Here is a 24,232-nt window from a genome sequence, read left to right on the forward strand (position 1 = left end):
CGGACGGTGACTCAACCTATGAGAAGCCGTAGTGGAGGTCACCACAAACTTTGACGATCTAGGGTTCTTTAACGTGCACTGTCATCGCACAGCACACGGGCGCCTTGCTTTTCGCCTCCTTCGAAAAGCGACCGCCGAGGCCAGTATTTGATCCCGCACCCTTGACAACGAAACTTCGTTATCTGTCCATTTTTTTTACGAGGATCTTTGATGGTACTACATCGTTAGCCGCCAAGCATGAGACACCGCTGGTTGCAGCTTGTTGAAAAAATAAAATAAAAAGTGACTGATTGCCAGTAATCGAGTACAGGAAAAGGTAATTAACTAACCCGCCATGCTACCGTTTGAAAAATATAATTGATTATTTACAAAATAGCAAGAAAGCGTAATTCTTGTAAAACGTTAAGTACACCTCTGCATTGAAGCCTTTTGAGTGACTGACGCTCAGACAGCCGCGATGCGATTTACCACGAGCTGCGCAGGGACACCTGTCACTTGTTCGTGATCGAAAACCTGGAGATACACTTTAAATATTTACATTTCACATACGCCTCGCGCATTGAGCATTATTGATCGCTGTGAAGGCGTCTACATGGTCGGAACGAAAAGCCTCAAACGCGGATCTTTCTTATGTAAGTGCAATAAAGAAAAGACGTAAAAAATCGGGTTGGATACCGATTACAAATAGAAATTATTTAAACGAAATTTAGTATAGTGCAAAATATTGAGAAGGAACTTAGCTTAGAAAGCTTACGCTGCTGGATGTATAGCTCTAAGTGGTTGACATCACGTTTCAGCATCTTTTCTTTATTCCGTCTGTTAACGCGATGCCCCGTTCTGTAGAAAATCCGGCGTTGTCGGCTTTGTGACGGAAAATCATGGGCATTACTCTGGCAGGTGGTAGTTGGCAGGTGACAAGGTCGGGAACTGATTGGTCAGTGGGTTGTGTGACGTCACAAGACCACGTGATTCCAGAAAGTCAAGAGGATAATGGGAGGATAATGGAAGGATAACCTTCCAGTGCTTTTGGGTGCCTAGTCGGGCCGCTAATCTTATAGGCCACGCAGACATGTTCATACTGCTTAGTTGAAGCGCGGTTTTATATCTATTACGTGTAGTCGCTTACGGCCCGGAGCTGGATAACACGGGAACTTAGGACTCTGGGAGACATAGAAGAACAACTTAAGACGTTGACTTTTTAAGCGATTAAGTACGTACTACAAGTGTACGTGAATGAGGAACCGCAGGGGGAGCCGGCATACTGAAGTCATTAACTTTATCAGGTCATGCCTTTAGAGAAGGAACTTAAGTGCCTCCATAAATGTTTTCTCTCCAATATCTTTCTCTACCCCCTCCATAAACAAAAGAAAAAGGAGAAGGAGACAAATAATGAGCTAGACGATTAATGAAGCAGAGTAGACAAAGAAAGGAAGGCTCCAAACCCTGGCACAGATTAGAAGCAGAACCCTATAACCTGAGCTGGTCACTGACTCAAACTTGCGAGAGCGCACTTTTTCCTCGTGCGCAACATAGTTTTGTGATGTCACGTTGAGTAGCTCGTGTGTGGTAATTGAGAAAAATGGCGACGCGTTGCGTGTTACCCAGTTACGAAAATATCGGTTCCGGCTCGATCTCTACAAATGTTTTTCGTCTTCCGTATTGTTTTATTTTTGCACTTCGCTACATTCTGTACGCCGGAAATCGCACTCTTGGACATTCGCTTCATTGGAACTATGCCCTCGGCAGGAAAGGCAGCTGCGATCCGCAAGAGGCAGCGCCACAGGTTAAGAAGGCAAGGACTCGCGCAGCCCGTAAACGATCCTACGCGCATGTAATTTATTCGCCTGGCTGCCGAACGGTACGAAAGCCCGTTTCGCCAAATGCCGACACGTGCGGAACTACGTCACGAAGGCAACCAACGTCAGACAAACGGAGCTTGCCATCCCTCGCTGAAGCGTGCAGACGCATTCTTCCGTCCCTATAACTGTGCACCATTGTGCAAGCAACGACGAGGCCCCCGCTGAAGGGTGACCGACCAGACCGACTCGCAGGCAGGAGGGGAAAAAAAAAAAAAAAAAAGCAAATCTGGTTCGGACAACTCAGCATACTTAATACTTGGGAAATCTAGCCGAATACTTTAATCGTGCGTTGTGGGGATCTCCGTGTAATGGGTTTTTTGCGTAAGACATTGCTACTTCGTCTGCAAGAATGTCGAGGTTCCTCTACAAAGTTAACTGCGATCAGAAAGGAATATAAAAAATCAACGGCCCTTTAAGGTATACGTGCATACGAAATGACCTAACCGTCTCTGAAAACACTGCTAGCATATATGCAGCTTTCTTTTTTTTTTTTTTTAATTTGAGTGGGGTATACCTAGCCTTACTATTTTTATGTGCGTATGCACGGTACTTACGTCTTTCCCAATAGTAAAGAGCTCTAGTTGTTCGTTTCCAAACCCTGCATTTTTTTACCATCTGATGAGTTCCGAACTTTCCGAGTTCGTTTCACCTTCTAGGGATCTAGAAGGTATCGGTGAAGTATGATCCGCATAAAACATTCTCAAGAAAAAACTAAACGTCATTCACTCTGTAACTGTGACAACGGCTGGTCAGTTAACCAGCTATCACTTTCTGAGGTGTCTGTTTTCAAGTTGGTATCCATCATCAACATCATTTCTCTGTCTACCAACTCGACCTCCAAGTATATAAAGTACGTAGGACAACCTAGCCAATCAAGCACTTAAGGGAAGTGTCAATTGTTTAACAAGGTTTGCTTTCCTTCTTGCAGTGAGTGGAAGACACAAACGTGGGTGATTATGTCGTGGACGGACACTGCTCGGCGTTGTTGGTAGCCCGTTTTGTTTCCGATTCCCTCGTGTAGGCCCCAGTACAGCTTCCGCAAGGCTGCACGCTTTTGATGAGGTGCATCTTGTGTGCCGAAGCGGATGCACCACGCTTGGCTGCGAGGTCGCACCGCGGGCGAGGCCACACCAGAGTGCTCGGGCTCAATGACGTCGGCGTTCTCCGGTAATAGGGCGGGCGTGACTGACCGATTCTCTGCTTCTGTTCTTTCCCGAAAGCGGAAAACAAATAGGAGAGTGGAAACGGAGTCGAGAGGGCAGTGACCAGACGATTACTTTCCCGCAGCCGTCAGCATATGGTACAGGGCAACACCAGCGTGGCGAAGAAGGCAATGCGCTAGTTGTTAAGCTATAGTTGTTTGTATTTTGGCCGTCTAATAATGACATGGTTCAGTCGTCTACTGAATTATTTTCTGTTTAATATTTCGAAAACCTACAGTGCCGGAAGCCGTTTCAAGATAGGGTTGTGATGTTCCATTAGGAAAAGTTTTGGTTATTTGGTCTGGTTTGGTTTGGTTATTGGGGTTTAACGTCCCAAAAGAACTCAGGCTATGAGAGACGCCGTTGTGGAAGACTCCGGAAATTTCGACCACCTGGCGTTCTTTAACGTGCACTGACATCGCACATCCCACAGGCGCCTTGTTTTTCACCTCCATCGAAAAACGGGCGCTGAGGCCGGGATTCGATCCCGCATCCTTGGGAACAGCGCCGTAACCACTGCGCCACCCCGGCGGGACATTTTTGGTTATTTAAAGACATGGTTGCTTCTTTCCTTATCACGCCCATAGGCCATTCATAAAAACGTCGGATGAGCAGATAACAGTACCGAAGCCTTTCTTGTAAGACAGTAACATTACAATGCTGGCATGTTGCATGTGGATAGGTAGAACCAGCTCATTAGCTACGACAACGTATTGACGAAGAGTGTGTTATGGTGGAAAGCATTCTTTCCACTATTTTAACATCGCTTTTGTAAACAGCTTAATACTTTTTAAAGCCCTTCATATAGTTGACTGGTACATTTCTGAATTAGCTTTAATTTTCCATTACAACTTTTTGCTTTCGTGCTAGACCGTCTTGAGCAGATATTTAAAGCGACATAGTTAGAGTCGGCGTTCCGAGAAAAAGCCTGCATATGTCACAAAATTTCTTGATTGACCGAGAGAGGTTATGTGGTCTCGTGACGTCACATATACCTGCCCAAGCCAAATAGAGCTCGACTCGGTCACTTTACCTTTTGACGTCATCAAGATCTCGAAAAGCAGATTTTGTAGCAGAGTTGATGGTTGTTTGGCGGTCGGCAGGGGACATGGCAGGGTTCTGCCGGGTTGTGATGGACACGGGCCGGTGTGTCACAACCGTTCACAGCCTCAGCAAAACAACAGGTACGACAGCATTAGTCCGCAATGCGAGTAAAGCCGTTGGCGTGTGCCACAAAATTATCTGATTGGTCAAAAGAGGTCACGTGGCCTATTGCCGTCATAATTCAGGTCCAACGGAGCTCGGCCAGATCACGTGACATAATCAAACTCTTGCCCAAACGGATAATTTAGCCCTCGAGTTGGCAAATGCTCTGGCACGCGGAAGTTGGCAGGTTCTGTATGGTTGTGACGTCATTCACAGGGTCTCATCCTCGACCAAACAGCATTACAAAGTGCCTCTAAGGAAAGAAAAGCACTTTCGCTGAAGAGAAGAAGCCCATCGAGCGGAATCGAACCGGTCCCGTTCGATTCCGCTTCTACTAATAACACTACAGCCATTATAAGAAGCACTATACTACTTGGTCAAACTTATTAACAATTATAAACTGAGCCTGCCGCGGTGGCTCACTGGTTAGGGCGCTCAACATGTTAACTCAAGGACGTGCAGCCACGGCGGCCGCTTTTCGATGGAAGCGATCGCAAGGCGTCCGTGTGCTGTGCGATGTCAATGCACGTTAAAGAACCCCAGGTGATCGAAATTTCCGGAGTCCTCCACTACGGCGTCTCTCATACCCTGAGTCGCTTTGGGACATTAAGCCAAACCCAAGCCAATTACATACATTACTACGTCTTAGCCCTACTGCTTAGCGCTACAAATGAGCACCACTAGTGAATCTACGTATCAGCAACGAATTATGCTCGTTAACAATACTGCACACGGCAATGCTATCGTATCAACTCTGAAGGATAATAAGCATTCCTTAAGCAAAGCGCCCGTGTGCTGTGCGATGTCAGTGCACGTTAAAGAACCCCAGGTGGTCGAAATTTCCGGAGTCCTCCACTACGGCGTCTCTCATAGCCTGAGTTGCTTTGGGACGTTAAACCCCACAAACCAACCAACCAACCTTAAGTTCTTACTTTTGCCTCTGTTGAATGAATTACCGCATCCCCCTGCACTTCCTGTATAATCTCGCATGACGAATTAATGCGTCGATAAGCACTGGGGGCGAATGTGACTCCACCTCTCTTATAGCGCGTTTGCGCAATAACTGCTTTGTTGTTTGATAAATAAACTGCAACTGCGATGCTGAGGACATCGGTGTTAACCGAACTAAAACGTTTATAATTACTTACTGTTAATCGAACGAAAGGAATGTGGTTATGTCTCCCGCTCTGGGCTCTTCCTTGCAGTGCAGGCAAAATGCAATGACGGCTGCGGTTAATCGTTTCTCAAGGCATCCGCTGAGTGACCCGTCCGTATCTCCACTTCATTTGTTCCTCGTTCTCTAAGGCAGATTGCCGACCTATTTGACAGATTGACAAATTTGCGAGTAAATATGGCAGTCATATTTACCTGGCACTACACCTTGAGCCAGTGAGAAGTAAGAGGTACGAGTTCGTGACGCTGGCCATTTACGCGCATGCTTCCTGTGCTTCCAATAAATAAGTGAGTTTTAGTTTTATCAAGATAGAGACTGTATTCTTAACGACTTTATATTTTAACTCGTTCTTTAATGAAGGGATGGTGTTTCGCAGGGGTCACCACATGTAAAAAAAGGAGCGGAGAGAACACTAACATTGCATAGTGGTACGCATCGCTGGCGAATTCGTTCACTTTAGCCGTCATTGTAGTCCCGACAGAAACCGACGAATAACATGAAGAGTGCCGCAAAAATAGCGCAAGGGAAATGCCAGAATTCCCAAATTTTAACAAAAATAAATGCCCCGGAACAGAGAATATTTTTGGGTCTAATAAAAAAAAAAAAAACATCGTTTACGGAATGGATCATTACTGAGGGGAAGGAAGGAAAGATGGAGAGGGGACGTATCATGTATAAAAAAAAGAAGGCATGCAACCATTGCAGTTAGCTGTTAGTGGAGCACTTCCGCCCGTGGCAGCGGGAGAAATATTTGAAAAATAATAGAAAATAAAAGAAACTAGGCGCGTTGTTCAGTGCTAAACTGCATAGTGCCCTGAATCAGTTATTTGCCTACACCCCACACCACAGGGGGAGGGTGTAAACCCCTTTGATTTTCATGAGGCGGCCCCTTAATTTGTAACGAATTACTTTTTTTATTCACTGCTGCTCTCCCCCCCCCCCCTCCTTTCATAAAATTTAGACACACCACTTAATTTCTATTTCCGGGAAAACGAGCTAATGCTGCGCTGGCTATTATCACAACCATGCATGCTGAGGGGTCAAGCTATTCATGGGCGCGCTCATTCGCTTTTATTTGCAACATTCCGAAAGGCGGAGGAAAGATTTAAAGGTGCAGCATTAATGCGCTTTGTAAACTCAAGCTGAGAAAAAAGAAAAAAGAGGGAGGGGAGGGCGGGGGGGGGGGGGGGGATGTAGCTTTAATAGTAGATTACCGCCGCCACTCTGTATAGGCATATTATTTTGCAGTTTCCATTCTTCATATGCAATTATATTCCCACTTACACTTGCTGTGCTTTGCGACTTTCGTATACCTTTTAAAACATCGCTTCATCATTTTTTTATCGCCTCTCTGCACTTTTTGTTTTCTCCAGCTCATTCCGTTACAAATGCCTCGAAGTCGGCGGGTGTAGCTGCAGTCTCTCAGCTGCAAGCAGGTGCTGTGTTGAAAACAGTGCGGGAGAAGCCTTGTTTGCTACGTGGCAGACTGCCCAGTGCCTGCCGCCTTCCCCGAAGCCCTTGAGAGAGAATAGAAACCCACAAACAAAAGCGCACCACAACACACGCGCCAAGAACTAAGATGCCTGTGCAGCTATACTACGCGGCTAGTCAAGGCACTTGACACAAGGTTGCTACGCACACGAAGCTGAAGCGGCGGGAACTTCCGCCATCATGACATCCTGCCAAATCGAAGGCACGTGAAACTCGCAGCCTTGCATAAGTAAACAGCAGATCCTCGCTCGATACGCACGGGCTCTTTAGCGATTAAGAGAAGTGATCACACTGGCAAACCTCGCGAGTGGCGTAAATACTGGTCGTTTTTAGAGACGAAATTTCTATTTCGCTCTCAACTTCGAGCAGATGTGGCCATGAAGTCAGTGTGCCGGGTTTTACTACTGATTCGAAAATGTGACGCCATATAGACTGATTGCCGTACTGCGGAAATAGGGCAGTATCCCGTGCTCTGGGCAGATCAATAAGACAAAGCTGTTGCTAACAGTAATTAAGCACTTTCAGTATATGCTCTGTTTGCTGCAACTCGAAAACATTCTTACCTCTTCCCGAAGAAGAGAGAAAAGAGGAAGACAAATCAACTTGATCAAAGCAGAATCAGATAGGTAGCAGAATAACATGACATCAAAGTTTTTTCTTTAAGCTCAACGAGGCCGTGAGGTGCGCAGACAGGCAAATAGGCAAACGCCTGCAGCACCAAATTCTCTCTGAACGTAGCAAAACGCGGAACACTGCGCATATTTTCTTCCGATGAAATTTATCGGGGAAAATTTATATTAATTATGTGCTATTTTGTGTCATTTATTAGTACTAGTAAGCCTTGACAGGTTATTCATAGAGAAAAGGATCACAAAAAAACAAAACAAATTTTAACAATTCATCTTCAAAAAAGGTCTCATGATATAAATGTGCTGACTGATAGAAGGGAAAAAGGAGAGTACCAGGTATATCGATGATGTAGGAACAATAGCTTAGCTTTGCCACTAGCCAAAAACAAGATTCTTTTATTACATTCAAGCATCCTTTTGAACCAACAATGCTTGCTTCTCTCCGGTCTGTAGCACGATAGTCTACCATAAAATTTTATGCTCGACGAGAAAGAAGCATACTTGAACTTGTCTCAGTGGGAGATGAACGTTCTGAAATGTTATGAAAGATCACTGAACAAGGGTAGGGGGAACTTTAGTTCGCAAGCCGAGCCAACGTTTCAACAAGTGGACTTGTCTTCGTCTGGGTTCAGACGAAGACAAGTCCACTTGTCGAAACGTTGGCTCGGCTTGTGATCTGAGGCTCCCCCTCTACCTGTGTTCAGTGTTATTTCATACTGTGTAGCCATTTTCTTTCCCTCGTTCTACACTGTATCCTGGTATGTTATGATACAGTCTCTGCTAAAACGTAATTGGGCTGTGCGGTCTGCTAATTGGCCGTATAGTGGCGCACTTATGCAACTCCTCAAGGAGAGAACAGTTGTCGCAAGTAATTAAACATCGCTAGGAGAAGAGACTGGAGAAAAGAAGACAAATATTTGCGCTGCGTCTGCCTTCCCCTCTCCCGCCCCGTCTTTTAGCGATGTTCAGTCATTTCCGTCAATACGTAACAAACAGCCCGACCTTAGTTCCCTTTCCAGGCAACCCTTGTAGGCCCACTTCCATATATTTTGATAATTATAGAAACCGCAAAGGCTCAACTATACAGGAGTGAAAAGCAAACTATGCAGCCTAATTACGTTTGACAAAGAAAGCATGTTTGGGGAACAAAGGTAGGCAAATGGTTCGATAATGAAAATTACGAGGCTGAAAGATGCAGTTGTGGCGAGGATCTACTCTGCTGCTGCCGTGGATCGGTGGTAGCTCCAAAGTGTAGACAGCTGTTAAAAAGAATGCCTATGCTTTCAATTATAACTACTAGTTTCGGTTCATTGAAAGAGAAGCCTGTCAGTGGGAGGCTTGGTCGAGGAAGAATATCAGCGTCCTATGTAAGCGTTGCTGCAAGGCTATATTAGATATGACAAACAAGGTACTGAGCAAAAAAAAAAAGTTGTCTGTTGTCTTACCGCGCTCAAATACAGCATTAAGAATGCATGCGAATGTGGGTGATAGAATATTATAACAACGTTCACAGAGTTACCAGCTGGTCAAGGGAGAGTTATACATGAGGTCGGCGGGTCCTATACGTTATCACGGGACTATGTGTATCTCACATGTAATCATTTGAATATAGTCGCAAGCTGCCACATTGTGTGAAACACCGCCCGACATGGATGTATATCTCCGCTTAAACCAAGCTTTACGAAAGGTCCCGAAGGGTTGAATTTTCATCTCACCCTTCCATCGCAAAGGAGCTGCCCAAGTGGGCAGCTCCTGTCGACGAAATAATCCACAGACCAATCAGTAACCCGGCTATGTCCTTTATCAATGGTGACAGGTCAGATGCAGTGCCGTAGTTTTAAAAGCGTTAGCTCTTATCACGTTTGGCTATTTCGTGTCAGTTTGTCCGGGTATATCACGTGATCACCAATGACAGATAAAATTTCTCTTAAGTCCGAAGCAGTGTTCACCATGGTGGGTTGCCACCGTAGCAACCCAAGATGGCGACCACCTTAAGGTGCACCCTTATAGGTCACGTGATGCCACCCCAGTGGCCAACATAGGTCACGTGGTGCCACCCAAAATGGCGGCCACCCTAAGCCCTCCCTAGGTGCACTTAGGGCTGAAGCCAGTTTTTGTGAAGAACTTTAACTCTCTCTTGTTAATGACAAACAGGACGGCTGAGCTAGAAAAGCGTTTTGCCCCAGTGACGACTGAAGGTAAAAAAGTTGTTGGGATTGGGTTTACATGAAGCTGATCAGGATAACGAAAATCCTTCGAGCAAGCTACATCCGGGCAACAAGTGGAAGAAAACCCAAATGGAAGAAAACCCCCAGAAACGGGATTCCTCTTTCTGCGTGCACTACTGGGGAAGTAGACTTATAAATTCTCTCCACTGGCTGGGATGTTCGTTTCACCAGCAAACGTCACAATTTGTACCTTCATACAAGTTATTTCAACATACAATCTCATGACCGTAATGTTTGTTTATGACATCGATATTTAATGCGAGATGTCCCTACAGTTCCTCGTGTCTCTTTTCTGCAAACCGCTTGCAAAACGCAAAGAAGCTTGTCGACGCTTTTAAAAGGTTGCGAAAGTGGCCATAGCGGCTTTTTATCAAATGCCTTTCTCCTTCGTCTTTATTTAAATATGTGTACGCGGTAAAAACGTGCGGGACAATTAATTATTAATCCTCGATATTCATCGCAATGATACTGGTAGGATTTTGTGTAATGTTTTCAAAGAACTTGAACATGCATGTAATCAAGTAACACCATTGTTGCTTTGTTTTCTCCACAGATGAAAAGCTAAAGCTTACTCCGAGCTAGTAAATGCACCTCTTTCTTGCGGCAAGCTGCCTGGGGATTTTAGTATGCTGGAGACGGTGTTGCGGTGCATGGTACGGGCTTCTTGCGATAAAATGTGACGCAGCTTAGCCAGAACCAACGTCGCAACTTTTCTGCATGAGGACGCAGATGTTTGTTGGTATGTGAGTTTCATCACATCCTGAATACTTCACTAGTCTGGCAAAAGCGGGTAACTCAACGCTGGCTCGCAGAAGCGTTTGTGTGGGCTTGTAAGACGGAAATAATGTAATCCGCGTAAGTATCCAAAATTTATAGTTTTCCAGAATTTGCTATAACATTTACAGTTCATCAGCGCTAAAGTAGTTGGTTCAGCATCTTCTGGCGTTCATTTGCGGCAGATTTCGCTGCAGCGACATCACAGGACCGAAACGAAGAAGTTAAAAAACACGACACTTTTGAGTTGGGAGAAAGTCTTGACGCATATAGGTATACATAAATGGCGGCTATATCAAATATGCATGTCGTATTTGCATGCTTCTCTCGAGGGTTGTAGCCTCTCGGCGAGGTCACTCCCACCAATTAAACATGGCCAAGAAAAGAGCTTTGACGAAGTGAGTTTCGAATGCATAAGGGGATGAGCTGCTCTCTTTTACTGTCCTTTGGCCTCTTTGCATCCATGGGAATCTGTGCAAGGTATAAACGTTAAGACACGGCGCTCGAAAGATCCTTGCACGAATCCAGGTCATACTGCATGCAACCAGATTTCCTCGCCTACTCTCTCCGGTACCTCCCCCCCCCCCCCACCCTTCCTCCTTCACTCTTCTTATTTTCACCACTATGGTCGGAAGCGCAGGTAACCCTGCGCAACGTTTCTACGCCACATTGTTCTTTGTACAGTTCTCGACTTGGACGTACGCAGTGACTACTCCCTTGTCCGCACCAGGGAGATAGCTGGAACGCCTATGTGGATGGCGTCACACGACAGGGCCAGTGACCTGGACACTTTGAGACACGTCGCAGTCTGCGGAACTCGCCAGTCATTCAAATGAGCTCTTCTACGTCCGAGGAGGCGCGCGCAGCTGGCCTGCGCTGCGCTGTGTGAACGTGCAGCTTGCTTTCCAGACGGTCGACTGTCGCTCGTGGTCATGATAACATGCGAAACGGTCCCCTGGCGTCCGACTCGCAGGCACACCGTTCCGGCATCGTTATTCATGCCACGGTTCCAGGATTCGCGAGTACTTTAGAGTCCAGAGGCTGATAGATGGAGAGAGAGAGAGCGGGAGCGAGATGAAGTCCGAGCAAAACATTGAACCGGAACCGGGCGCAGTGACGGCGACAGGCGTTCTTCAGAATTGCGCCAGCAACAACTTCTTCGAAGCTGCAATAAACGGCGATGGACGCACATGCACGTACCATCGCGACTGACGCAACCGGATCGCCGCGACGTGTCCTTGGCAGTGGTCTTCAAAGCGTGGACTATGCTTAAGCGGACTTTCGACTCAGTCCGCGGGGTGCCGCGTATATCCTATCAAATATATTTTCTTCTTGCTTCCCGAAGTGAAAGGGTGGTTGAAGCGGCGTCAATGAGTCATTGTCTCAGTGTTGACCGACTCTTCGGCCGCACCACCCAGTTTGACGCGTCTTTACGGCTGCGAGTGAGAGGAACGGAAGAAGAGGCGCCTAGCTGCTCACCTTGGAGAAGTCTGGCCGGCCGGCCGCCTGGGGACGCATGCGCGTTCGCTCGACTGGTTTGTGGGTGAAGGCCGAACACTTCCGGCTGCCGCGGCCGACACAAGTTCCCACTCGCGGAGGTGTATCCAGATCAACGGAAGCTCGCGCACGGAGCATGTCGCCCAGAAGTGTGGTCCTCGCCAGCCTGGCGCTCTGCGCCTTCGCGACCGGTGAGTACGGCTGCCCGCACGTCACCCACTGTCATTTTCTCCCTGCCGCGTGGACCTGTAGGGGCTGCGTAGAAAGCGTCAACATATGTTGTAGCGTAGTTGCTGTACTATATGCCAGGTTTATATGGCTCTGAACGCACGCGGTTCACTTCAAGACCAGCCGCTCTGGTGTAACGGTTCTTGGATGTGTACCAGCTTTACTCAGGCCGGATGGTTGGCAGTTCGAATCTGAACGGCAGATTTGGCTATGAGCTCGTGGACATGAACGGCTACATGCAAACCAGTTTGCTGCAAGATACTTTTCGATATCGCATTCCTGAATAACTTCGCCGCGATTCTATTTGCTGTTCGATACGATTTGGCGGAGTGCTTTGAGATATATCGCTCGCTTAACGAAAAATTTATAGGCTCCCGCTGAGAGACGGCTTTCGCTCAGTGGCATCTGTAATCAGCGTAATATAAAGAACCAAATTCGATCATTAATGCCTGCCCTACAAAACGGCACTGAAATCAGTGACTGAGTTTCGAGATGACCCGTTGTTATTGCTAGAATGTTTGCGACTGCCATGGGCATTGACGGGGCGTGCACAGCACGTGGATTTTCCGCGGCGCATCTTGCTGCGGAGCGCTGTAGTTTCCCGTCTAGCGCTATGTTTACGCGTGTACACTTACGGGCGGTACAATTGCACACCAGGGGGACATTACAATATTGCTTCTCACGTGCAAGGCCTGGCGGTTTCGGCAGGTTTCTTTTTTTGTTCTTGCGTTTTTTTTTAATTATTACTGTTATTTCTTACAGATGAGGCATTCACAACTTTGAAAGGTTAAATGCCATGTACAATAACACAACATTTTCGCTTCATCAGAGCTCCGTGTTTAACACTTCAGCAGTTTCTTAGGTGACGGTTTCTGAGTGTTATCGTCACGCACAAAATTTGACAGACATGTGCCTCCATTTTTCTAGTGACAAAAACTGAAACTGACATTGATTCAACTCGTAGTGTGACGTCTCACAGACGGCTCTGATAGAGTACGCCGTCTTAAACGTCAAGGATGCGTCCAATGAAGAGGTTCCGGTTCAATCACGCGGAGGGGGGGGTTGCTTTCTTCTGTTGGAATGGCGCATAGTTGCACGGCATCTCTAAATCTGTCGACAGAAGTCTCCTGCAAGCTTTGACCCCATTCTGTTAGGCCAGAATTTTTCATTTTTCGTGTGTGTGTTCTTCACGAGTATGGAGCGTTCGAAAGAAAGAAGAAAGAGAAAAAGTCTTGATCGTGCAAGGAAAACTCTGCAAGGCACCGAACGCGGCGACACCAAAGCCGCAGAGATTGCGGGCCTGGTTCTATTTTGAGCGCTTACGCGGGCCCAGTTCGTGACGACCGCTTCAGCGAACGTCCAAAGAGATTATATCTGCACCACTACGTGCGGCGGCATCGACCAACTGCGCTATCTGCTCGTCACATACCATGGAGAGTCAGTTTCCCTTGAAATACTGTAAACAGCACCTGTTACAATGCACGGTAAAACAACTAGTTCAGCATTGGCAACGGAGGACGTTGCGATAGAAGGCAGTAGTTTCTCACACCACGTGTCCGCGCCTCCTGAACCATACCAGGATCTTGAAAGTGACATTAATTGCCGCTCCAATCGATCGTGGCTTTCACGCGTGAAAGCCATGCGGCTTTCACGATCAACACCTAACTTTTGCAACAGGTTCCAAATCGTTCACGGTCGAATCTTTGAACGGATATGCAGCTTCAGATATCTATACTGCGAAAGAACCCCAGGAGGTCGAAATTTCCGGAGTCCTTCACTACGGCGTCTCTCATAGCCTGAGTCGCTTTGGGACGTTAAATCCCACAAACCAAACCAAACCATTTTCGCTACCTTTTAAGGTGTCATCGAAAGAAAAGCTAAATGCCAGCAATAGCGTCAAGAAAATAGTGCGGTTTGTTCAAATCGCGAGAGTTATTTCTCCCATGTCGAAGGAAAAAAGAAAATACTATCTATGTCGGCGGCGTCGACGATTTCAAACTTCGTAGCCTTGGAAAATCATGAGCATGCCTGTGACAGGCTTTCCATGCGAGAGCGTCAGTAAACCTTTGTCGGCAAAAATTGTCCGGTATCATCGGTGTTCAACTTTTTCACGCCTCGTAGCCTAAAAGCAATCATGATTATGCCCCTGGCACGTGACTCTTGCACACCCCGTTTGCTGCATCGCGGCCTCGAAAAGTTACGAGCAGGGTTCTACAAGGTGGTACATAATTGTAAAACAGCGCGAACAACGGTAGACAAGAACGAGAAATACACGGAACGAGCGCTGACTCTCAACTAAGTTTTTAATGCCAAAACTTGGCGCCTTTAAAGGAAAGACAGTACATTCTACGTCACACTAAAGTCGATAAAACCAAACCAAAAGGCAGAAACACGTGCCACACTAAAAGGTCACCAATGAAAGCTATCTCTTTATCATTTAGAGTGACAGATGTTTTGCTTATACATTTTGAGTCTTGACTGATATGAAATGCTTCCATTATTTATCGCGTTGTCTGATCGCAGTGCCTGTAAAGTTGTTCGCGCTGTTTTACAATTATGAACGTCTACCAACTTGCCCAATTGAACATTCTGCTACAAGGTGGTAGTTGGCAGGTGCGTTGGTCGGGCATTGGCTGGTTGGAGGTGCAATGCCGCGTCGACGCCGATTTTTCTTTCGCTTATGGAAGTCGCCGGACGTGTGGCGTCTGGTCGGAGGGTTGTGTGACATCAAGAGGCTAGATGACGTGGACGCCTTGACAGAAGGTGCCAACTCGGGCATCTCCGAGCGAGATCATCGACTCCCTCCCCCTCTTTCATTGAGAGCCTCGGAGCCTCAAAAGTCACAAGCACGCCTCAAGCAGGTGGCAGGGGCGTGTCCACATCTCTAACCACAAGGCTATGATAATCCCGTTTGAGCTCGAGACTCACAATTGAAAGAAATGTTAATGTAGAAAAGGACTATACTGGGCGTCTCATGTGCATGGCATAGGCCGCCTAATAGGAAACTGTCAGAGAGGAGCAATGTTGTGTCTGTCATTTCTTTACATGGGCGATAGCATATATGTAGAAAAGTAACGCTATCGCGTATATGCCACATGATTCTCACTGACCGCCTGCTATTTTGTTTCCACGACGCCACACAAATTCGTTAGACCCCGTGATGTACAAGTACACTGTCCCACAGCACCGGGTTTAGAGTCGCGTTTTGTTCACAGCAATGTGGGTCAAATATCTGGTTACAAATGAGCGTTCCACTTGGTCGAAAGTTTGTTAGACACGGCATATGAGCGCGCTATAACGCAGTCCACCCTTCACGGCTTAGTGGCTTACAGCCGGTGATGGCATGCCGTCACTTACTTCCAGGTTTGGAGTTGAAAAGCAACACTAATATTGAGCGATCCTGTGTGCATTAACGCCGCTGTTGTGAACCAGTGGGTTTGGAGGTGCACCACAAAAACTTCCGTGTGCTGTGCATTGTCAGCATAGAATAAAAGACAACAAGGGGTCTAAATTCATGCGGAGACCTTCACTTGGTCGTTCCTCATAGTCCATGTGTCGCTTGGGAAAACGAAATTTCGTATTTTATTGTTATTATTGCTTTTCTTATGAGTACACAAATAATACTCGAATTGCCTGATAATGTGCTCACAATTGGCTAGCTGACAGCTACTTCACAGTACACTTGTGTATCGTGCACACTATATACATCTGTATCTGTGGAAACAGACAGAGTCCCATGCATTTGCTCGCTTCCCTAACGTGCAAATTTGTGTACCTGTTCAGGGTCAGCCTTCGCAACGATCTCTTGGTATACTTTGTCCCACCATACGCATTTCTGGATGACGGGATTGGTAGTGAAATCATCCCCCCCCCCCCCCCCCCTTCCCCGAGGTGGCACAAAGATTAGCCAAGTTTCATCGACACGTGTAAATGGTGCTTATAATCCCCAATATCGGCGAACCACTTCATTTTATTCCGTCTGCGTTTTTGCAGCGTCGGCGTATTTCCATTGCGAATATATAAACGCATATATAGCACTCGTGCATCGGAGTGGAGAGGAACAGTATTTACATTGGTATGATGCCTGTTGCAAAACGGTGCGAGCTAATAGTTAAATGGTTTTAACAGTTCTGAAGACTGGAAAACGAAATGCTTCTTCTTTCTCCTTTTATGAGCTTCACTAATGATTTACTTTTCTTTCATCCGTGCAGGTGCCAATTCACAAGGTACTGACGCCACACGCAAGTGTCTCAACTGCATATGCTACGTAAGTGCCGTCTTCGTTGTTCCGGGCCCAATAAGTAGCTGCATTAACAGTGGCTGCATTAACGTTTGAAGTGCAGTCAGCTGATTGCGTATCCAGGTCGCTGAAGGGGGCAAAAGACCGCGGGAACCATTGCCATTCCCGGCTGTTAAGTCACTAGATATGCGTAGTTCGGCACTGCTGTTGCTGCTGTAATCTTCTCATGAAATGGGACACTGCAGTCAAACTGTGAAGTTATAGTGCGCAAGAACAATTCGCGAAGACCGTGCCTCTTTTATACGTGTTTGCACGCTTCGCAACGACAGCGTAGAAAGTAAATACAACTATATCACCGTTGGCTACGTTTTACACGATGATATTGTTTTTCGTCATACTAAAGCGTATTAAGGACATATCAAGCGCATCGCGAATCAAAGCACTCCACCGCGTATATCGATATTTTGCGAACCCATTCAGCAATGAACGGAATATTCATATCCCGGGAACAGTATAGGCTAGCCCATCCTAAATAACAGAGAATCCACACTATACACCGGGAAGGGTTTTCAAGTTCGTGGCAGTCGGGTACACTACAAAAGAAGCAGTAGCTTGTATGCCATGCCCCTTTGTATACCAAGCGCTTTATCCTTGTCACAACATGATAGTACACTGCATGGTATCGATGCAGTTCACTTTATTGTCATTCATGGCCAAGGCTTCAGCTATCAGACAGACTGGCTCATGAGATAGAGGACTGACACGCACTGACAACATCAAACAACGCGTCAGAATGTCCTTGTATCACTATGCGATAAGAAGAGAGCACTTTGGATGCAAGGCCGATTAGCGGGCCATTGCGTGCGCATGTGCACGCGAACAAAAACAACATCCACTTTCTCAGGCACTGCAGACTGCACTCGCTCTCTATGAACTACATTCGTTTCAACAATAGCCAAACACGGCGGGTATGCAGATTGCCTTTCTGTGAATTATGCCCGTATTTCTGGTGGTGTAATAAACGGAGAAAAATTATTTGCACCCGCTGATATTTCGTATTGGTTGTGAAAGGAAATAACCATGGACAAGGGTTGTGAAATAACTTAGAGGAAATGTATGGCACCGACTCACTCGTGACACCAGCTAGTGCTCACAGCTTGAACATAGCAACTGAGTTGCCCCCACTATATTCGTAAATGCGCAGCGTACGTATACTGCGCCATGTACGAATTTCGTGCGCGAAAATTATTTCAGTTGTTTAATTAACATGATAAGTGAGTTATATAGAGGATCGCAAATACCCGCCCTACAATACAGAAAACATTGCTTAAAGTACAGCAGGTACGAGAAGCCAGAAGCGTATAACATCAAATAAAAATTAGATGAAAAACTCTCTCAGGTCTTCTAATATTGCTGTAGAGCTACAGTGCCAAAACAAAGGCTATAAAATGTGCTACTCCTTCTATTGCACACAGATGCTCGAGGGGCAAAGTCGTCCCTTTTGTAAAACCTGAAAGAGCGCCCGACATATATAGAACTAGAGAACTCATGAAGATTGGTTCAGTTGTTCCGAATACCGGGCTCTTCTGATAGGCACATGCATCTGCTTTCTAGGAGTTATTAACAAAAAAAATTAGTTGTGGTTCAGCTCTGGTTAACTCTAGTCGAATTACGAAAGCAATGGCGGAAGCTTCTTTTGCCTGCTACATTATTCTCCTATCACTCCCTATCAGTGTTAGGTGCCACATTTTTGGGGACACTTAAGCCGTATGAACGCCCCTGCGTGTCGAAGGGTAACGAGAATGCAAACGGTTCTGGCAGGCTGATTCTGATATCAACCCTCCCACATGAAAGGAGCGACCCGAGTTGGCAGCTCCCGTGGCATAGGGGTAACGTGAATTCAAATGTCATGGCAGGCTGATGGAGCAGGGGGGCCCACGGACCACGCGACGAGCGGTTAGACCTGGCGTAGTATTGCTTAATTTCGCAATAAAAAAAGATTCGAAGAGATAAATCGACACCCCTCTTTCAGAATTCCGTGACTTTACTATTGCAATGTGTTTTTTTTTTTTTTTTACCAGTATACATAACGTGCTCTACCTAATCGAAACAAATTTTTATTCGTCGATTATAAAACTGCGTTGTATAGGGCAAACTATTTTGAACTGAGGCTAAATGATTCGCCCCTTAGGTTCACTAATTGTCCTTCCTTGTTGTTTGAACGTTCTAGTTTCATCTAAACGACTCCACGTTTAATGCTAAGTATCCTCGCTAAAAAAGCTGGCGGTCACCTCCTAGTGGAAGCCGGTCCAGTGCTGCAATAAATTTAAATTTAAAATCACTGGTATAGGTATACGGGCAACAACGTTTTATAACGGGGTTGACGTGCATGCTCGTGTGCCCATGTTGCGTCACAGGTGGATTCTGGCGTTTAATTCGCATGACTGCCGTCTGCAGTCCGGTGGCGTTTTTGTAGTTCGCATTCGAGGCGTAACGTTGCGTGACCAGCAGCCCTTATTCGTTGCATAATCGCGGAAAGCCCGAACGAGTCGAGCAACTTCTGCTTCTTCTAAACGGCGCCCACGGCGGGAGTTTTCACTTGCCCTTCCGCAATCTTTTCCCCTAACTTGCAGGCTAGCACCAAGTGCAACACGCAAATCGGTTGCACGAACGGCGGCCCCAATTCGTACTTCTGTGGACCCTACCAGATCTCGTACGCCTACTGGGTCGATGCCGGAAAGCCTGGGAACTTTGACCGTGAGCCACCTTTCTTTCTGTCTTTTTATTTATGTGCTTATTAATAATGGTAACTAGACTTCGCATCCAGGACCACCACTAAACAGTTTTAGTATAGCGTTAGCGCGATAGCGGAAGCAAGGAAATTAACTTAGTTGCTGCGAGCAACTTATTCCCGAATAGAGGTTTGGTATAGCATTCCAAAATCGTTAAACGTTGTCTACTTTGCATGGAGGCGAAATACTTTATAATTGGCTCTTATTGCTACCCAGATGGAAAAATATTGCATATCAGCCTTTTAGAGCAAATTACAACCCTAACACTCATTTCCATCATCAAAATGTCCTAGCATTGCGTTAGCAAATAAAATAATGAGCAATAAGAAACGTAAACCTAGGGGCGCTATCTAGTTAAAGGAAACCAAAACCCGCTATAAAAAGTGCACTTTCCTGCAAATAACACGTAATGCTGCAAATATTTTCGTGAATTTAATTAGTTGGACCTGTTTAATTGAAGAAATACACAGAACGCCGTCACAAAGCTCCAAACATCATTCTGTTAAGTCCCTAGCAGTTGTGCACCGTTCGGAGCAGTTGAAGACGGTATTATATGATATGGAGGCTTCGTTATGCTTTAGGGAACCAGAATTCAGAATATATCTCCAAAACTAGCTGTGCTGGATTACAGCCTCAGCTTAGTCTTCGAAGCAAGGTCAGTCACAGTGAAAGGCAGAAACTCCACTGGACACCGGTAAAAGTGTCAAACAAGACCGCAAGGACTTCTTATTCAGCTGTAGCGAGTGGCTTTCGCTTGGAAATATGCCGCCATGTTTGCAACCAAATATAGACCATTTTACGACCCTTGGAGAAACCAGTTTGACTGGGTTGTTAAGAGGGGAAGTCATCAACACTTTCCTGTGCTACACGAGCAGCCCAGCTCCCCAATATGGCAGCACCCTTCACCCTTTTGTAAAATCACGGTATCTTTTGAAAATTACGCGCGTGCGTACGCTAACGCTATTTTGACTTTAGCATTTGTGCATGTACACTTTAGACTCGTCATTCCGCTAAACTCGCAAACACGCAAATCCCGCTCGTTATACTAAAGCTCTCTATTTTTATAGTTTTCAATCGCTGACGTGTTCCGGCAAGCGTTTAGTAGCAGGTCAGGCTTTCACTAATGAGGAATTCTGACCTTCGCTTTCATTCAATAAATCTTCTATAATAAGTAGACAAAAAAGAAGAAATGTTCGGGTTGTGGCACGACGACCGTAGTGCTTGCTACACTTTTGTACACCTCCACAAAACGTGTAATTTGACAGTGTCTAAACACACCACTCCTTGACACAGAGCTCCGCAATGGAGGACACTGTCTCAGTCCTCCATACCCTTTACATAAAGATGAACTATAGACGCATGTCTGAAGTACAGTGTTTACTCCTTCCGGCACGTGGTAATCTTCTCACATTCGCTTTGTACTACGCAGACTTCGAGAAGTGTCTGAAGGACCAGCGCTGCGCCGAGACCGCGGTGGTGAACTACATGAACAAGTGGGGCACCGACTGCGACGGTGACGGCGCGGTCACGTGCTACGACTACGCGCGCATGCACAAGGCTGGCCGCACGGGCTGTGGGGCCGCCTCGTGGGTGGACAACACCGACTACTGGGCCCAGTTCCAGGAGTGCTTCGGCCCCGCGCCCTCGCTGCAGGGGTTGGGACCCGGGGACGACTCCGGCATCGGCGGCCTCGACGCCCGCAGCAACAAGCGCAACTGAGCACGCAAAGCGCTCAACAACTTGCTCATGACGTCATCACTTCACACGGACTACGACTGAGGCAGACCGAGCCTCTTCGCGCTGTTTTTGATAGGGAATCGGCAGTTAGAGGCATATTCATTCTTGGCGCTTCCGGGGCCACGTTCAGACTGCGGCCACATAGCGGACGCCGGTTCATGGGTTCCTGTTGGCCATTAGTTGTTCTGACGTCGTCAGATAAAAGGTGCGGCAGTTGCGACTGGAAGTACGGGCCTAGCCTAAGTGATCGATTACTGAGTACCGTGATCGAGAGGGCGTATCCAGAGGAGATTGTTTTTTGCGAATATAAGATGAAGTCGCACAGAAAAGACTAACCAGCTGCTATAATTCTTTCCTACGAAGCCAACCCATGGCGAAAGCAGTTGAGAAGTTGTTGATTGCCCTTGACAGGGTATCGAGAAAATAAAGATGTAAGGGAATTTAATGCCAGAACTATTTATACGCTAAGGTACGGTAGTCAAAAAGTACTTTAAAATGGTGGACCGGAAGAATTTTGGTGCTGGTTCACCACTAAAGCTCTCCTATGTGACGTCATGCTCGAGTATTCCCCATGCACGTCTTAAATTCGAAGTTGCGAACCGCCGCGCTCTTCGGCACAAATACGTCTGGTCAAGGACGGTGTACAAAATGCGTTGCCAAACTCTCCACGAAGACGTTTAGCTGAAAGCTCTAAGCAGTCGCAACAGAACTACCGCTTTCTGTCGGACCGCTTATTATAGTCTCTACAGGGTTATTTGCGAAAAAGCAGGTGGTGAAGGACATCAGACTCATCGTTCCTGGTCAACTGCTTCAAGTGCGCAACATAACATGTCGCCCAGCATTCCTTTTCACCTCTTCTAGCATCGCGGGGCGTGTCATACCTTCACGAAGCTGTTTGCCGCTCTTCGCAGGCATGTCACGGCTTAGAAAAATAAAAGTGGACCGATTACTAACGCGAAAAAGTTCGCTCGGTATCGTGCACCTTTTTGGCGACCGCCAGTCTCGAAGGTTACGTGTTGCGCCACTTTGCAACAGAGAAGTGTTTTTGTAAATTGTAAAAAGATAGTAAAAATCGAGATTGTTTGGTTTCTATGTCGTCCTGTCGTGGTTTAAGGAGAGATCTGCGCTGATGGTTGCGCTTGCGTGCATCGTACAAAGCAGGCCACGTGCGCACTTAAAACATTCTTACATTTTCTTTGTCTTCTAGTTGTGCAGCTTGTTGCAGTTCACGCAATTTTTGTTTTTTAATACAGATCTCGCGCTCGTAACAAGCCGGTCATCGGAACTATGTACAACGAAGCAACATGTCACGATCTTCTCTACGTCCTTTTCCAGATAAACTAAAACATGCTGCTTACGCAAAGTAACGCTGACCCTTGTTGGCTGCATAAAATCGTCCAGGTATGTGTACATTCGCCACCTTTGTTCACCGGCGACGAGAGGCTCGTGGTTCAGGTGGAGGCGTTGGGATGGTGTTGAAAGCGGGCTATTAGTAAAGTAGACAGTATTTCTGACGAACGGGACAATAGGTCCACCAAGGGCGGACTTAGCTAGAAAATCAACCCTCTCTTTAGGTGAAATGTCACAGTACCCAATGACCAATGACCCAGTGAAAGTGTACTACTGTAATCTGAGATGGAATAAAAAAAAATGAAGGAATGGCTGAGCGGAGTATCCCTCGAATTTTCGAGCGCTGTAGAGACGGAAAGACTGTCTGAAAGTATAATAACCTTAGAGATACTTAGAGGCCAACTAATTAGAGGCCAACCTTAGAGACCAATTCAGTGGTCACAAACCCTGCGAAAAAAATAGGGATATAGTCAGGGGCCTGAAATGAATTGCTCCTATCAAGAGCCTGGGAGTATACGCCAATAGCAGCTTTTTCAGTTTGCTCGGAGGCGCCTGTAAAAACAGCAATATGGTTAGGAAAATTATCTAGATAATGTAGATACTCATTTATAAGACCATTTATTACATTAGCAGGAAAATTCTTAGCATTCCCTTAGAGGGTGTCGTAAAATTATAATACAGTATCAGGCCGCCGGTGGTTATACATGTACTAGAGATAGAGAATATGTTGGTACGGAAATTTTCGACAGCATGGAATCAGTGAACAAAAGCTGAGGGAGCTCATACTAGGCCAAATGTTACCAAATAACTGAGTTGGATTCGTTATAAATATTAGGTTAGCAAATCCAGGAACAGGCCTCAAAGACCTTAAAAACGTTCGCACATTTAGAAGCTGAAACTGCGAATTCAGAATAGGTATCCGTGCCTCCAAGTACAGCAGAGCATTAACCACTCTTTTAGGCAGACCTAAGCAAAGGCGCATCGTTTCAAAAGAAGCAGGGTTTCACGCTTGTACCTTGGGAACCAGAAAAGATAACAAAGCCGAATTCAAGTATTGGCCGTACGTCGGTCTTATAAGGAAAGAGCAGAGTGCCCCGACGCATACGGTAGTTTTTGTTTCTGATCTTCATCAAATGGTAGAAGGCACACTCACCTTTAAGCACAATGCTCAGAATTTGAGGCCCCCAGTCTAACTACGGGTGGTAATTCAATGCTTTGTGGTCACAGTTAATCTGACTGAGGTGGTCGATGATTACTTCGTGCTTGATATTGTGAAATGCACCTTTAAGATCCAAGGCCATGAAACCCTTGTGGTTGTTGGGACATTCGACAGGGTGCAAGGTGTCGTGGTGGAGCTGCAGAAACATATCCTCTGATAATTTTTGAGGACGGAAACCGAACATGGTGTCCGCGAAAATGTGCTGTTTCGAGAAATTCGGAGTGTGTGACACTCACCAGTGTCTTCATTAGTTTGCCGACACAACGTTACATCTAATGTCGCATTCCCCTCTTAAGATGCCTTAGGTGCTCCCATTTCTTTTTTATTTCAATTCTCCTTATCGTCTCATCCCCCCTCCCCCCTTCCCCTCTAAAAAAAGAGAAGAAAAGTTGAGCCTTAATAGCGACTGATCACAATAAAATAGTGGTTGCGCTGAGTAGTTCTTGAATCATATGAAGTAACATCAAGATTATATCATGAGGATGCTACGAAGTAAGGCCACGATGATTAGACAATGATGCGCATACCTGAACGATTGTAACCCTGTTTTGTGCGAAGGAAAGGGATAGACATGCGAAATAAGTATGAGAAGGCGAGCCTTCGAGC

The 24,232-nt window shown here is 46.2% G+C and overlaps 1 protein-coding gene across 1 annotated transcript; it reads left to right on the forward strand.

Moving 5' to 3' along the window:
• Positions 1–11,986: 11,986 nt before the first annotated feature.
• Positions 11,987–22,149, forward strand: LOC146199008 (lysozyme-like). The gene is made up of 4 exons (XM_084594474.1): positions 11,987–12,251; positions 16,500–16,555; positions 19,162–19,285; positions 20,750–22,149. Exons 1-4 carry the CDS (start codon positions 12,080–12,082, stop codon positions 21,037–21,039), a joined length of 642 nt encoding a protein of 213 aa, XP_084450600.1. The 5' UTR covers positions 11,987–12,079; the 3' UTR covers positions 21,040–22,149.
• Positions 22,150–24,232: the final 2,083 nt, after the last annotated feature.

This window comes from Amblyomma maculatum, chromosome 2 (genome assembly GCF_055883805.1).
Source record: "Amblyomma maculatum isolate TAMU_Amacu chromosome 2, ASM5588380v1, whole genome shotgun sequence".
NCBI classification, from domain to species: Eukaryota; Metazoa; Arthropoda; class Arachnida; order Ixodida; family Ixodidae; genus Amblyomma; species Amblyomma maculatum.